Source organism: Halichondria panicea, chromosome 1 (assembly GCF_963675165.1).
Source record: "Halichondria panicea chromosome 1, odHalPani1.1, whole genome shotgun sequence".
Taxonomy (NCBI): domain Eukaryota; kingdom Metazoa; phylum Porifera; class Demospongiae; order Suberitida; family Halichondriidae; genus Halichondria; species Halichondria panicea.
In genome coordinates this window covers 16,619,282-16,636,047 of record NC_087377.1, presented here as the reverse complement: position 1 = coordinate 16,636,047, position 16,766 = coordinate 16,619,282, and the positions used below count along the sequence as shown (strand labels likewise).

The 16,766-nt window shown below is 42.6% G+C and overlaps 1 protein-coding gene across 1 annotated transcript in view; it reads right to left on the bottom strand.

The window, feature by feature from the left end:
- Positions 1 to 326: 326 nt before the first annotated feature.
- Positions 327 to 16,766, bottom strand: part of LOC135352201 (dynein beta chain, ciliary-like) — a 47,336-nt gene continuing 30,896 nt past the window's right edge. The window contains exons 39-61 of the mRNA XM_064551359.1: positions 16,249 to 16,605; positions 15,439 to 15,912; positions 15,144 to 15,239; positions 14,592 to 14,782; positions 14,150 to 14,338; positions 13,491 to 13,665; positions 9,880 to 10,011; positions 8,986 to 9,458; positions 8,579 to 8,745; positions 8,313 to 8,439; positions 7,798 to 8,059; positions 7,359 to 7,600; positions 6,598 to 7,009; positions 5,854 to 6,383; positions 5,558 to 5,691; positions 4,993 to 5,357; positions 4,354 to 4,622; positions 3,418 to 4,012; positions 3,063 to 3,228; positions 1,924 to 2,509; positions 1,357 to 1,621; positions 913 to 1,114; positions 327 to 593 (exon numbers count right to left, since the gene is read on the bottom strand). Of these exons, the coding sequence (XP_064407429.1) occupies positions 550 to 593; positions 913 to 1,114; positions 1,357 to 1,621; positions 1,924 to 2,509; positions 3,063 to 3,228; positions 3,418 to 4,012; positions 4,354 to 4,622; positions 4,993 to 5,357; positions 5,558 to 5,691; positions 5,854 to 6,383; positions 6,598 to 7,009; positions 7,359 to 7,600; positions 7,798 to 8,059; positions 8,313 to 8,439; positions 8,579 to 8,745; positions 8,986 to 9,458; positions 9,880 to 10,011; positions 13,491 to 13,665; positions 14,150 to 14,338; positions 14,592 to 14,782; positions 15,144 to 15,239; positions 15,439 to 15,912; positions 16,249 to 16,605 (6,453 nt within the window). The 3' untranslated portion in view covers positions 327 to 549. The remainder of the gene's footprint in view (positions 594 to 912; positions 1,115 to 1,356; positions 1,622 to 1,923; positions 2,510 to 3,062; positions 3,229 to 3,417; positions 4,013 to 4,353; positions 4,623 to 4,992; positions 5,358 to 5,557; positions 5,692 to 5,853; positions 6,384 to 6,597; positions 7,010 to 7,358; positions 7,601 to 7,797; positions 8,060 to 8,312; positions 8,440 to 8,578; positions 8,746 to 8,985; positions 9,459 to 9,879; positions 10,012 to 13,490; positions 13,666 to 14,149; positions 14,339 to 14,591; positions 14,783 to 15,143; positions 15,240 to 15,438; positions 15,913 to 16,248; positions 16,606 to 16,766) is intronic.

The following is a 16,766-nucleotide window of genomic DNA, read 5'->3' as shown; positions in this document are numbered from 1 at the left end:
GAGGGCAGCATAAGTACTACTTTTTAAGGTAGCATAAGTGATAAGGTACTGCTTTCGAGGGCAGCATAAAGTACACCACACCGAGCAGTGCATACTGAGAGTTACAGAACTCCGGATAAAGTAGCGCTCTGATGGCAGATGCCAGTTTCCCGACACCCACCACCAGCTCCGGAGCCCCATGAATAACCCATGCCAAGCGCTACTTTGGGTCACCGGAAGTGGTTTATATAAAGTGGGCAGTGAATCTGATAGTATTAACTTTTGGTATCAATCGTTTTTAACAACAATAATGGTCGATCATTACCCACTATTTAAGTTTCCCTGCATGCAAAATTAAAAATGTTCATGATATAAATATTTGTATAAAAACTAGCTATATATTAGTAGTTTTATGTTAATGTATATAGCTTTGGTACCTCCACCGAGGCATCAGCACCCGCGGTGCTTTTTATTCTAATAATTATTTTGCTTGAATAAAAAAAATTGATGAGGTCAAAAAATATTAGTTTCTCGTAATTATAATGACTAGCTACAATAATTAGTGTTGAGTCAATTGACGAGTGGAGACAGTTTCTCCATGGCAACCTTCAACTCTGCACAGGAATATAAAGCACAATTATTATTGCAAACTCTTACAGTTAACATGGCATGCAAGTATATAGTTTAACAGCCGTTCCTTATAAAAAGGTAGCATATAATAAGGCCATGCAGGTATTACCCAGGTCCCAAATGAACATTTTGCGTATGCCGCCACTCTGTATAACTGATTTCAACTATATCGAATAATTTTGTAGCACTATCAAAGAGCTAGAATTGGAGTTTCGCAACGGTAGGTTATGGCCTATCAGGTACAAAAAATTAAAGACCAAAACATTAATATTACTTCATAGCTATAAGGTTGAATGTAGCTACCTTGAATGCCATCGTTCAATGAGAGTTGATCCTGACCCGGTACCACTCTCCACTCCTGAGGCCACACCCCATTCTGTAGCGAGGCCAGCGTACTTGTGAGGGAGGAGGGGAGACTGTCAAACTCCACCCTAGAGTAGCGGGAGAGAGCGGGGAGGTCCCTGTCTCGAATACCAATCAAAGTCTCGTTGAACTGAGAGCACAGCTGCATGCATGGAGTGAGGAGAAATCAGTCTAACAAGGAAAACTCAATATTATTTTATGCAAGAAGACTAAACCAGTATATAACAGAGAGTATAGCATCTCTAGTTCTTATTACAAAACCCTCAGAGCCCATGTCTCCAAAACCATAAAATGCAGAGTTGCATGGAGGATATTCGAAAGAAAGTGCTACAGATACGCACCTCAGTACACACGCACATGTAATTACAAACATGCATTGCATACCCTCTCCAACTTGAAGTGGTTGTATTTCTGGGTAGATGGCAGCTGTGAGACCACACCTACTGGAACACCCCCTGACACACCCACATCAATGGAGGCTGGTAGATTCTCACTGACGTAGTCTAGAGTAGCTAGAAAGCTTCGTGCTGTGTTGTAGGGTGTGGAGTGTGAGGGTGTGAGTGGGGTGGAGGGGGCGGTGTGGAATGTGGGGAGGTGGTCCAGTAGTGGGAGCAGCAAGACGTCAATACCGTCACAGAAATCAGTCCATCTGTGGGAAGAAACAGATACACGATGTTATAGTAAATGTAAAGTGAAACCATTAACTTGTTGCTCAATACTGTCCAGGAATGGACACTTTTGACATAATATAGAAATTGTCCTGATTATTGAGGTGCTTTGATTTCAGGGATTCACTGATTACTATCTAGAGGTGTTGTGAAATTTTTAGAGGTTTCACTGTACGCAGGTGAAAATGTACATGCACGTCTTAATAATAATTATATCAACGTAACCTAATATATAGGTAGCTATGTATATATAGTGCATGCAATGTATTATGACGATACGTACTTTATCAAAGGATCTCCATCTCCTGTGTGATCAGTCACATGCTCCCCATAACAAGCAGGGTCGACCCCCTGAGGGGGTACTGTGAACTCCACCCCCTCTCCTAGCACCAGCGTGGCTCCAGGAACACAACTCTCTTGAGACAAACACACGGCAACGAAACGATTCAATTCACTCAAAGGCAAGCAGCCATTATACACTTCTCGAACAGTCAGCACTACACAGCTCAAAATGTCAGCACTCAAAGCCAGTAGTGTAGACACACATCGCAGTAGGTTATTGAAAGTACACGGTATTTTCGAAGTTCGAATGTTCATGACAGCTACGTGCAAGACTGATAGATTGAATACGATTGGTTTCGCTTTTTCTTTTAGCTGACTCGTTTTAGATATCAAATTTTCGGGGATACTTGCCAGACAGATTTTGAGTAACTGCCCGTGACTGAGTGCTTCAGACATCCATAATCTCTTGGGAATGGTTTTAGTAGAAGTGGTAGCCATCTTTGAGAGCAGTAGGGTCTGACAAGATTCTATGAACTCGCGGGGAAAGTCGGAGGAATCGGTAGATGCAGTGAACACAAGCTGACAACCTGTGTGTGTGTGTGTGTGTGTGTGTGCGCGTGTGTGTGTGTGTGTGTGTTGGGTGTGTGCGTGTGTGTGTGTGTGTGTGTGTGAGGTGTGTGTGCATGTGTGTGTGTGTGCATGTGGATGTGTGTGGTGTGTGTGTGTGTGGTGTGTGTGTGTGTGTGTGTGTGTGTGTGTGTGTGTGTGTGTGTGTGCATGTGCGCATGTGCGTGTGTGTGTGTGTGTGTGTGTGTGTGTGTGTGTGTGTGTGTGTGTGTGCGTGCGTGCGTGCGTGTGCGTGTGTGTGTGTGTGTGTGTGTGTGTGTGCGTGTGCGTGTATGAGATCGTCAATATAGCAAGTGCACATGATCTATGTACACAAAAGTTGCTATATGCATGGATAGATCGAGTTGAGCTGAGCAGCTTAAAAAAGTGGTATTTATGTCTAAGTTTTATTGCATTATAGATTGTGTACGCCCAAATACATGCCTTCATCCAATAAAGGATTGAAGTCATTTTGTGTAGAATGTATAGACAATGTAGTACTGATAAAGTACCTCTGTTACAGTATCAATGTACCTGTACTGATAGCTTGTCTGATATAGAGTGGCAGCAGCTTGGTCCAGTGTTGTGGTGAGCAGTGTACGTCCTCTAGTAGGAGACAGTCAGAGGATGGGTGAGTGAGGAGGTCAGTAGCTAGCTCCTCCGTGTCAGAGCCCATCTTGAGAGTAGAGAAGCTCTTGCCCTGTTCGTGTGCATGTGCATGTGTGTAAGGTGTGTGTGTGTGTGTGTGTGTGTGTGTGTGTGTGTGTGTGTGACGTGTGTGTGTGTGTACGTGAATAGAAAATACACTAGAATAGTGTGGGTAGAATTGTATGCTATATAATGTACTGATGACAACATATGTAAATTGCGAATGTCTTCATGTATATACCTTTAGTGTCTTCCTGAGTGTTGCCTCCAGGTTGCCATGGTTAACTTGTGACACCATCGACTCTCGCTCGTAAAACAGCAACAATGGCTTCTTTGCCACCATCCCCTCCGCCAGTACAGCTTCTAGCGAGGGTACATGCACAGCCTTAAGCAGAGATGAAGCTAGAGCATTCAAACTACTCATACACCTGTCTTCGGAAATGCACATGAGAATAACATAATCTTCAATTCCGGTACACGTAGAATCGATTTTTGTAGATTTCCATGGGAAATTGTCGATTCCAATATTACATGTATCGCTACTAACCGATTCCCAGAACTCAGTGTGACTGTGCGTGGTTTGTAAGACACTCTCAAAGTAGGTCACAGGTAGAGGCAGCTTGTGCAAGAGCGTCCATAGCTCGAGAGGGATGCAAGGAGGGGGGGTTGGTAAGTCCATCACATTGAGGTCTGTTTCTTCATCGAAGTACGATCGGCTGTGTTGCAGGTAGTCTAGCTGGTCTGCTAGTAGGGGAGTGTTGGAGGGGTGTGGTCGATAGCGAGACAGCAGGGAGAGGACGGTAACCAGACTGGTCCAGTGGTGATGGTCCAGGTACCTGCATGTACAGAGTTGTACTGTGATAACGTAGTATAGGGGTTAATTTGGAAAATTTTACCAAATTTAAAACATCCAATAAGCGGCGGACGCATATCATGGACATTGTAGCCATGCCAGAAATGCCAAATTAAATTCAGTTAAAATGGCTTATTCGCCAAAATAATATACATAATTATAATACTCGCCAAATTTCCATTACATGGCATGCATGCAGTGATTGCAGTCTTTATTTATAAGCCATGGGAGAAAGGCAACTTAGAAACAGATACACTGTATGACCAGAACTTACGGTATAGGTATACATGTACACAATATTATATACTACACACTAATCCTTACCTGAAGGTATCTTGAAGCAGACTCTCGTTAAACGTTTGTATGGCCTCTGATATGACGTCTCCCACGGCAACGTCTGTCTTTCCATCCAGCGATGTCTTGAATACTTTCGTGAAACTGACCCAGTTCTGGGCATACCTAGGTGCTGAGTCAGCAAGTTGTTGTAGGAGGGTGTACGTTAATGCGGCATGCTGGGCTAGTGGGCGGAGCTTAGATCGTCTGATAAAGAGCTGATGGAGAGCACTAAGGTGAGACTGAAGCTCAGAGGATACCTGTGTGGGTGGGTGCATGGGAGGGTTATTAGGCAGCAATTAATCGTTTAAACATGTTACAAAATTTGGTTTATAATTATAGACATTTCAGATGACCATTAATTTTGCTCAAAAAAGTTACACAAAATTAATGTTACGTATGCAATATGGCTCACACACAGAAGTCAGTAGCTATATCAATTATTACCTGTCTGTTGGCCATATTATTTGCAAATGTGAATTTTTGTGAATGTATGGAAGAATTATAAAAACAGCAAAATAAAATAAAAAAAACAGTAAACGGTAAACATAAATAACTATAACTGCGCCCTGGTTAGCACAATTAAGACATGCATATGTATGCTGAAAGCTAGCTATTAAATTGACTCACTTGATTACTCTTGTCCACGGTGGCAGCAATTCTCTCAGTACAGACTACGTACACTGGGTCCTTCCCATTGGTCGGCAGCTGACTCAGGAGCACCCCCTCCAAATTAGCCAGCTGTTCCTTACACGAGGCCACACCTACACACGATCTTTCAACTTTTTCCATAAATTCTTGGCCTCCCAATTTCTCCAAAGCTGTACTCAATAGGAGGTCAACGGCGACAGGGTGCGAGACGTCCAATGAGATTAGAGTTACATCGTCACGGAGACTGGGTGTTAGCGAAGAGAGGGGTGTGGTTGTCGTGAGGTAGAGTTTGAATGAGGAGTGGACGTGTATACGGTGACCACACAGCTGCACCACGTTGACTCCTGTGTGGTGTGTGAGGGTGTGGTGTGGGTGTGGGTGTGTGTGTTTGGTGGTATACAAAAAGTTTTGCGTTATTAGCTCAAAGGGAATGCTCACATAATTATATATGATGTGCGTAAATTAATTAAACTGAATCAGTAATGCAAATTACATACACAAGCTCAACGAAAATAAAATTCTAATGCTCAGTGCGTAGGCTCACCATTCCTCCAGGAGTGCCTGAGGCTGAGGAGGGGGTGTAGGGATGGGTCAGCGGGGGTACAGGGGAAGTGCTCCACTAGGACACACCCACCACTCACTAGCGCAGCCTCAAGGCTCTGATAGAACTTGCCACACCTGAAATGGATTTTGATCAATCAACTATAACGTACACATGCATGTATATACGTATATAAATTATGCCAATAAATACTGTGTAAGGTCAAGATGTATGCTAATACAAAATTAATCCAACTCAAGCAAATATTTGAACTACGGCTATCTCATTAATGCACCCACCTATTGTCCCCGTCCAAAGTAACCAGTGTCTCCCCAACAGCTGTTCTTATCCACCTCCCGGCCAGGCCCTGAGGGTCAAACACGAGAGGCCATCGATGCCAAGACTGCTCAATCAGACAGAGTCCCATCAGCTGACACACGCTACCACACCCACCCATCCAGCTATCCGTAAACGACCTCGTAGCCAGGGTGGAGACTATAGCTTGTGCAAGGTCAGAGTACGATTGTACTTGTGTAACACTGCAAGATACACTGTCATTATTATGACTATCGGTGTTATTTTCGGTGGGATTTTTGCTCACAAATGCAGACAGGTATTGATCTGTCTCTGGCCAGTATAACTCGATCCCTCGCTCTCTCATGACGGGTAAAATCTGTTGGTTAATGGCGTCCAGTTGCGTGTGAGGGGGGAGAGGACTGAGGTAGACGGCTAGACACACGGACAGACAACAGGCTCCCATGGCTTTGGATAGTGCAGCTGTGACATCGGTGGATTGGGACAACCAGTCAGTATGTGCACCAGAGAGGGTCTGAAAAATGAGCAAGTACATAATAATTACATGTACATACTAAGCAGGTTGGTTTCCTCATTATGAACAAAAAATTATTATTGTATTATTATTGTATTCGTATAGCTATACATGCATTGCATAACCATAAGGATATATTTGATGAAAAATCTGATAAAAATGGGTTTCTACTTTATGTAGTACACATTACACGTTCATGTAATTAGTAACTGACCTTGATGAACTCTTTGGTGTGCCCCCACTTTCTATGCATGGCCCTCACCAGATCACCCTGTCGGCTTTTATCCACCGACGCTGTCTCCAAGGCAACGCTCAGTCCCGATAAGCGCTCGTCCAAAACCCGTATCTTATTCTCTTGACTTTTCAACCTATCAGTGTACTCGCTCAGCGAAGCTTGCATAGTCGATATCTTATTTTGTAGTGGGCGTATTTTGGTCTGCAGTGTAGAGTGGAGGGAGTGCACACCTTGTACCCAGGAGCATAGTTGGGCAGCTGCCTTGCCCCCAGGGTACTGTGTGAAGGCCTGAGGGCTGAAGGAGGGTTGCCGCATGAGGGGCTCCAAGGACTCAAGGACTAGGTCTGAGTTATCCTCGCACGCTCCATACTCCATCAGGAGTTCACAAAATCTATTCAAATTGCCACAATGAGTATCAACTTTAGGTAGTAACTATAAGTAGGTACACAACTCATAGAGTGAAAATTAACTGTCTATAGGTACACTGTTCATAGAGAATTCACATTAAAGGAAAAGCATTACTTAATTAGCTCAGGATCAAGGATCAACTGGCGTAGATAAATACAGTAAGGTTAAATAAGGCAACACTAAAATTATTACGTTTAGCAAGCATACGAAACAATAATTAAATGGTACTATAATAAGAGAGTGATGTCCAAGCTAGGTCGCCACAACCAGAATAGGACAGTCATAATTGTAACCAATTAATATTCTGGGAGAGGCTCTTGTAATCAACACACCTGTCTAGATTGGCCATCAGTCTCTTTGCACCCTTGGTCCACGTTATATCGGCTGTGGGTCCCTTGATGATACTGATAACAGCCACCAGCAGCTGCTCCATTTCCTCCGGAGGTCGCAGTACAGTCCTTAGTTCACAAAGACCACTCTGGTCAATGTTTAGTACCAGTTGCTGTGAGGAGGTGATTATGTCGGCTTTGTCTTGAAGGGAGAGGTCACAGGCGTGCTCAAACTCTGGGATCACCTGGTGTGTGTGGGTGTGAGTGTGGTGGATACGTGGGTGGTGTGTGTGTGGGGGGGGAGCAATTGAAACTGGCTACATGTATATACATTGTACAGTGTAGAAATTAATCAGGGTGATATGAATAATAGTTACACAACAGTACATGCATATTATACGCTATAAATTGTAAACCCAAAACTTCATGAACACATGCACACCTTCTTTAGATGGCTAATCCTCTCCCTCTGTTTAGAGAGCAGCTTGCTATGCTGTTTCAAGATGGCCGTGTCTTGTCCAATCAGTACCAGGAGCTTCAAATTTGCCCCTTTCTTTTCAGAGAGGATGACTTCCTCTTTACCGATTCTCTCCTCCAGTGCGACTGCTTGGGCCTGTGCCGTGCTGACGGTTGCCAGGGCTGCAGCTACCTGGCTGGATCTGATCTCTATGGCAGCATGAGTCACAGTTAACTGATGGACAAACCTGTGTCAAAATGAAGCATTAAATTACGTACGGGTCGTCAGACGTTATCATTCTTAAATTTGAAATAAAAAACTACCCTCGAAAATTTGCGCTATATATAATATGGTAGTATAAGGGTTTCGGTTATAGGGTTTCGGTCTATAAATATTTATTACGTATGAAACATGCACGGTATGTATTAATTTGTATGTATGTATCTACATATCAGAAATTCTTAGCCACACCCATGTCCGCTACGAGCTACACCGCCCACCTCTCAGTGAAGTATTGGTACGCAGTGTTGGAGGTGTGAGTATCAGGTCTTTTCCTCAGGTGCAAGTGCACGGAGGCCAACAGGTGAGCCAGTCCCTCACTATGACGATCAGACAAGAACGTACAATCTACAACGGGGGGGGGGGGATGATCGTAACTATATATCGATACCGAAAGAAACGACATCACAATGCTTATACTGTGTTTTGCATATAATAAATGATTATTAGGTTGTAAAAATGTGATTCATTGTACACTCCCCCTCACCTTTGAGATGATGCATCGCCACGTCGACCAGTTCCTTCCTCTCCCAGGGCAGGTGATAGCAGACCCTCAGGCAACCGAGCAGCTCCCTCCACTTAGTGCAGCCAGAGAGGAGACTGTTTGCTAGCCGGGGGAGGGATAGGACCACACGCACATTGCTACACACACGCCTGTATGGAGAGAGGAGAGATGTGTTCATAATAAAGGGCAGAGTTGGGGATAGTGAGTATTAACTATCTAATTGAAAGCTTATGAGGATAATTTCATAGTTCAGTATCAGATTCTGGCTGTAGATAATTACTACAAATCAGAGGGGCTGTGGTGATTATATATTATAGTGTAGTAATTTATCAAGTTTTATAACACCATGCATCATAGATTATGTGATACAAACATGTGTGCGTGAGTACCTTAGGAAGAAGCCCCAAGCCGTTTCTACGGTGAATGCCAGACCACTCTGGGCTAGATCAGAACGAACAGCTGTCACAATACGAGACTCCTCCTCTTTGGAAAACATCGGTGAAATAGCACCTCCCTTTACAAACTGATAAACAAAAGTAAGAAATCCTTCGTGTAGTAACTCTTGCTCAGTCAATAGTAAAACTATCTTTTCATTTTTGACGCCAGCTGTGGTATAAATACGGACCAAGTCTTTCTGTAAATTTTCAAGTTGGTATGAGTACGGAGAAATCCCGTGGGGAGTGGAGGTTGTGAGGAGGGTGGAGCTGAAGTGCTGTGATGGTTGTGTGAGTGTGTGACACGTGTGGAGAGCGGCTAATTGGACGAGTGGCTCAGAGTGGGTGTGGCCTAATAAGAGGGTGTGGGCCATGTCATGAGAAGACGCCAGGACCTCGCAGAGACGAGTAACCTCCTCTATTGTGGACTAGTACATGTATAGAAGAAAAAATAGAGTACAATCTTAACAATAATTTTATAATAATTATTGCTATAATTATATATATAATATTATGTATACAGTCATGCAGTTAATTTTGATCGACCAATATAATTATTTGTCAACTAGTGTATGCAGTCCAGCAGCTTTTAGGTATGAGACAGATAAAATCCATCTATTTATGCATTTGGCAGAGGGTATGTGTACATACTAGTACTTGTACTTTCAGTCAGTGCCCAGAAACATTTGCTTCACTACTCCCTACCATATCTCCTGGCTATTTTTAATCCTAAAATCTCACCAAAAAATGTCCTAGTAAACAAGGCCTAAAAGTTTTGGCTATTGGCAGTTATTTTTGTACCATCGACCAGTGTGGGCACATCCCTGTACTACATGAGGAGACACTCACATCGTAGAGGTTGATGTGAATGGCGGGATGTGACGTGTTGTACTCCTCCAGCTGGTGAGCTAGTTTCCCTCGAACACCCACCACCTCGTCAGCTGGTAACCTCACCGAGCTCTCGGACAGCAACTCAGGGAGCTATATATGCATAAAAAAGGGAGATTATGATGGATTGTGGAGAATAAAGGGAGAGACGGACGGTATAGCAGGGTGTCATACAGGATTTTGAAGTAGAGGGGGGAAATGAGAAAAGTAACCAGAAAATGTTGCTAAAAAAAGGTCAACTGTTATTTCAATACTCAGCTATGGACACTCAGTCATAATTGAAAGGGGGATATCCCCCCTTCCCCCCTGTATGACACCCTATATAGTATAGTATAGGAAGGGAGAGAGAGCGGGGGATAGTGGGCATGAAGTCTGTATGTCGTGCATGACTGACTACCGTATTACTAGAATATTTTGCGGGTGAAAACTTTTGCGAATGAGCCAAATCAGTAGAAAATTTGCGATCTAACTATTGCGTTCTGGCAAGGATCGTATGTATTTACTAGTAATAATTTAGGTTTTGCGGATTTTATTGTTGTGAATTGATCGACCCTCGCAAAGTTCGCAAATGTTTGATGCTCGCAAAACATTCTAGTAATACGGTATCATTTTCAACAAAACTCGATGCCAAAATCTACAGTTTTTTCCAGCTGAGCTCATACATACCACTTCATTGGATTACAAGACATAATTATGTGACAGGCTCTGGGAAAACCAGACTATTGGAGCAGAATTTAGTATTGAGCTATAGCTAAATGTATGCATGCCTACAGTGTATAAAATGTTATTGGCATATAAGTATCTACAGTCCTTCTACTACCTCTCTGTAAAATCTGATGCTCTAAATCCAACTCTTTCCATCGAAGCGCTTCGTCCAAACTTTTGCTATTACCTTATTTTTCCTAATTGAGCAATCTTTGAGAGGCGTTTTTCTCGATACTACATTTACGGCTTCGAGTTTCTAACGCGCATAACTCGGGTATGAAACTAGGTATGTGCACACTAAGCACATCATTGTGTAGGCGATGCTTTGTTCTATCATTTAGTACATTAATCACCAAAATGTTAGTCTGCTCCAATAATCTAGCTTTCCCAGAGCCTGAGTGTCATACATACTCTAAGTTATTATTATAGCTTTGTTTCATTGTTCTCTTTTCATTGATATCATTGCAAGTTACAACATAATCTTGTGAGGCTAAAAAGAATATCTTATGAATTATGAGCAATCAATATACCAACCGTAATCGTAAGTAGTCGCATTATTTTGAGACATAGTGGAGTTATCATGTTCTAATTCACAATTCAGTTTTTTAACTTTCTTCTGTATTCTCTTTATTAGAATATACGGCAGCATCTGACAAGAACTATATACTATAACTTGTGTATGCTTAATAGCATGTGCAGCATGTGAAAACTGAAAATTTTACTATGCACTTACGGTACATGTGCATGGTGTAACCAATAGTCAATAGTCACTATGTTATAGTTATTAACTGGTTGACTAGTAATTATGGCTTATAACCAACCAATGCCGAGGGCGTAGCCCGAGGCTGAGGTTGGTTATAAACCATAATTACTAGGCAACCAGTCAACAACTGATTTATTTACTGCAAAAACAGCAAAACAGTCATTTGAACATCAATGGAGACAGTCAAGCTTGCTCTCACAGCCACTTTTGTGCCTCAGAATATGCAGTTAGAACAGTTACAGCTGTCAAGTATGAGAGCTAGCTACTTCTCAAGCAGCTACTGAGGTTCTACTGGAAGCCATAAACTTTGACCAGACCCGCCCACCAATATCAGCAGCTGCCGTTTTCAATTTGCATTGCACAAGTCTACCAACACTGCATGCACTCTACTCCTCTACCTCTGAGCCACAACCTTGACTTAGAAACACAGAGCAAGGACTCAACTGCAGTGTTTCAAGCCTCATGAACAAGTAAAAAGTAGCTTAGACTGCTAGCTAGCTCAGGTCAATATGACAATAGCACAAAACATAGTCTACAAAATCTTTTTGCGTGCTGTATTGCTATTTTACTGTGTGCAAATTGTCAAGATGATTCAAAACTTGAATAGTGCTTGTAGGAAGTAAAAATATGAGCCATATTCCATACTTCCCTGGGGGAAGTAAAATATGGCTCATATTCACTGGAAATCACCTAGGATACGGAGTGAATCAGTAAATAAATAAATTGTGCATTCTTCAGCTCATAAAACTATTAGGTCGAATTTCCAAGAATACTATAATTTTTGTATGCCTAATAGGCATAAAATAACTTCCTGTACTATACTACCAGGAACTTGTTGTGTATACATTCCAGAAACACTTCTGAAAAGTGACGTTGATATATGCGCCATGCATAAAACAGAAGTGACCTTGTATTGGAGGATTAAAGATTTATCAGAGAAGAATCATCGTCAACCATGACAACCGCCGCAGCACAGCTCTACTTGGAGAACTCCCTCCTCCAAAAAGACCATGCAGCTGAACTGATGAGCATGCTGAGAGTCCCTCATGGTGGACTGGTCCTGGACCTTGGCTGTGGAACCGGCCATCTTGCTACCATATTGTCTGACCTTGTGGGACCCGAGGGACATGTTGTTGCTGTCGATCCTGATGCAGAGAGAATCAAAGTAGCAAACAGAGAGAATTCACGACCTAACATCCAATACTCTGTCGCAAATGACGAAACATTTCCTGGGGAAGGTTACGATCTGGTTGTCTCTACTCATGTTATTCACTGGATCGAGAACAAACAAGCTCTCTTCAATCGTCTCTACAGCAAACTCGCTCCTGGAGGAAGTTTCGGCTTTGTTACATATAACGGACCTCCAAATCATCCACAGATAGTTAGAACGAGCCTGAGTGTATTAATTTCCCCTGATTTTGAAAATAATTATATTTTCACGAAAATGAAATTCGAAAAGAAGGAAACTTACTATATCCTTGCCAATTCAGCTGGATTCAATGTTGCCTCACCTAAAGTTGTTCACAAAGAGTTGCATTTTGGGAACGTTTGTCAATGAGATAAAACTGAAAATCTTCAAAGAAAAGCACGAGAAAGATCTCGTATCAAATCCGATAAATCTTGAAACTCTTTGCTTGGTTGTGGAAAAGGTTTACTAGTCATCATAAACTTGTAGTATAGTGCTTGTGGCAATAGTTTTAAAGTACGTCCATGCATGTGAAGATGTGTGAAAGAATTCATATAGTTATAGAGTGATGCCATGCATGCATTTGGACGCAATAATTTTAGTTCTATGATCCAATGCATTATATTTTTAATTTAGTTTTCATTTGGAGGGTATACGATTTGTATTTCGAGGTATAATGTTTATTAGAGTTACTTTTTTGTACAACAGGTGGCCCAACCTCCTCAAAATACCTCTAATACAGAGGAGGTCCGACAGGCGCGGTGCAGCTCTAGCAATTATAGTCTTGATAGAGCAATAATTGTCTGCCCACGTCGTATGTTTTTGCTGAGTGTAATCAGAGACTAATTGCTTGAGCTGCACCGCGCCTGTCATACCTCCTCTGCCTCTATAATATAGCTACACAGCTAGAGAGCATACCTTAATGTGCTGATTGAAGAACTTTTTGAGGGCGTGAGAAACCATCTCGCAGTACCTCTCCCTATCGACCTCAGTTGCCATGGTAGCAGCGTACTCCCACCAGCCCGCCCTCACCCATTCCCTGAGCAGGTCACACTGCCCCCCGGGGGAGGTCTTCAGTCTAGTTACAAGGTGTCTGTGTTCGGAGGGGGAGGGGGCAAGCAATTAGGTGCATGTCTCAGTAAGAATAATAATCGAATAATTATAGCGTCAATATTTAATATTGAAGCTCTATATAATAATTATAGTGTATAAATAGTCAATGTACACTAGTTAATTAATCAGTACAGCTAGTACATGTAGGAGGGCCGTTCAAAAAAAGGTGACAGTTTATATTGTGGCCATCGTACACCCTCTATATATATACACAGCCAGGTAATGGGACACCAATGTCTCTATTATAGCATGCGCTGTTGTATAGGCCTAGCTTTTTATTACAGCCACTGTTGGTCTACTCAAGAGGTGGCAGCTGTATTTTAGTTACAATAAAGGTGAAGTAGAGATCTGTGTTCACATTTTCTAGGTTGGACTACTATAAGGTTTCACTGTATACATAATTTATGCATCTCATTACAATTATTCACATAATATCAAGCTAACATGCACTATACCGGGCGTACCTAAACACAGCCGCTATGGTTGTCATGGAGAATACGTAGTGTAGTCGGTCTGGGGTGGCCAGGAACATGCCCTCCACCCGCCTGTGAACCTGTATTGCCATGGCAACCAGACGGCCAATCGTCTCAGAGTCGACATTCACACAGGCTGATTCCAGTACAGATCCGAATATGGTACACACTTGACCACTCCTGGGTGGGTGGGCGGAATAATTATATTCGCAATGATAAAAAACTATACCAAGTACTACATGTTACACGACAGCTCCATTAGACACGTACTAGATTTATACGAAGCCCGTTTCAAAAGATCGAGTAAAAGTGCTAAAAAGCTAAGTACGGTGGCCAATAGGGGTCACCCGCCTCCACTTGCCGCCAATCCTAGTGATAGCCGGAAAACTCTTGTGAATGAAAATAGCATGATATTGTATTATGTACTGCATACTTGTATCCGTCCCAGTGAAGCACGTTGAAGTGTTTGAGTAGTCTCCCGCCCACCACACCCCCACTCTGGTTGTCAAGGTGACCTGTCACTATGTAACTGACATCCGAGATGGTGTGAGTCTTCCCTGTACGTGGGTCGGAAAATCCTCCGCTGGAAATATGGCTCCTGATGAATTCACTCGCACTAGTACACTGTGTGTGTGTGTGTGTGGGGGGGGGGGAGTATACAGATGTAAGTGTGGGGAGGGAGTATACAGATGTAAGTGTGGGGGGGAGTATACAGATGTAAAAATTGTATTCTCAATATTCACAATGCATGCAATTTACAGTAAGGCTTACAGTGGCTAGCATCAACATTACAGTCTGCATGTTATAGGCCCGGAACTTATTTTTTGATGGTAGCTACCTCAATCTCAATTTAGCACACACAAAATGCCTCTTTAATGTAGTAAACTAGACCTAAGAGGTGGTTATTTTTGTCTAGAGGTGGTCATGCAGTACCAACCACCACCACCGACCATGCAGTGTGGGAATATCCCCCTGACGTATGTACCTGTGTGCTGTGGATGTCGTCTACAAAGCAGACCAGTTTCTTGATCCTCCGTGGAGTGTACCTCCGGCCCCACTGCCACTCCAGACACTCTACAACCTGACGAGGGGGGTGTCAATAGTCAGTACTCCATACAGGTACAGTATATACACGGCAAACAACTTTGGGATTCAATTGTGGTTTTCAACCTATTTGTCGTTTTCTGTTGCAAGAAAGAGCTCTCCTTTGTAATACCAGACATCAATTCAGACAAGCTACTTACACACACCCACACATGCCCACACCACACCACACCCACCTGTTCCCACAAGCTCTGTGCACTGGTCGACTGGTTAACGTAGAGATGAAGTAGTGAGGCATCGGAACTATTACAATACTCGTCGAACTGATTCAACAGCAACAAAGTTTTACCTGTTCCATTGGCACCACTTAAAAGCACAGGGAAGCCTTGTTTGTGTAGGATACCGATGATGCGTTGAAACGATTGCGACCGTACGGTTGGAACAAATGATGGTCGATTATCCCTTGTCACTGGGGCTGCATTAACAGTACACGTACTGAACCGTGTCAAATCAGACGTCAGATTGTAATCCCATAGTAGTCCGTCTTCTGGTAGTGGAGTATCGAATGTTCCCCTCCACCATTGATCGAAAATGGTCTTGTTGTGAGCGTTTAAGAATCCTCCATATGACCAGATTATTGCATACACGAAGCCTCGCTCCAAATAATCGGTAGATAGCTCGCTAGTAATGGCTTCATTAGATAGCAGACACTGCGTGCATGGAGAAGAAGGTGTACATAACATAACAAGAGTTCTGATGGTCTATATTCACTGATTTTCTGATTTTCTGAAAGCTTAGAAGGAATAGTACGCTCAAATTCCAAATTTTAAACAGGCCACAATTTCTTATTTTTGGAAAAAGACCATAGGCCATTATGGTATCTTGTCAAAAACAGGCCCAAAATAGACTTTAGATTTTTAACACTTATCTGAAAACTCTTTCTTAAAATTAACGTTATTGGACCAACAGAATTAACTAAAGCTATGGCCGTTCAAAGATGCTTTATTTAATGCTATAATTATTCTTTAACTACCCCACCCACACACCTCCAATATCCGACAGAGTGACTGCATCAGATGAACCTCTGATAATCTCGGTTCTTGTCCTTGTAATCTGCACACGCTCACACCATTGACTAATGAGATGCTAGACGTCCCCTGAATGACATCACACCCACCAATACTACTACTACTCAGAGCTGGCTGAATAAATTCTCGCACTTTAGGAGTATACTTGTCAAAGAGGATGTGTAGGGCAGGGGCGTTCTGTTTAAAATGGGAGGAGCTTGGTTGCATGCCGAGCCATCTGCTCATGACCTCTGACCCTGTAACAGTGCCGACAGAGAGGTCAAGGGTTGCAATCCGGCCGACAGAGGAGGGAGTCAAAGACGAAAGTGAAGTTACCTGTGCAGCCATAGAATTACAATTACACAAGATCACCTCAACAGCTATAAATTAATAATAATTTCACTTAGCTTGTATTGCAAATCAATATAGCAATCACTAACTGTATACACGTACTATATACAGTCTTATTACTAGTAGTACATACAGCAATTCACTCA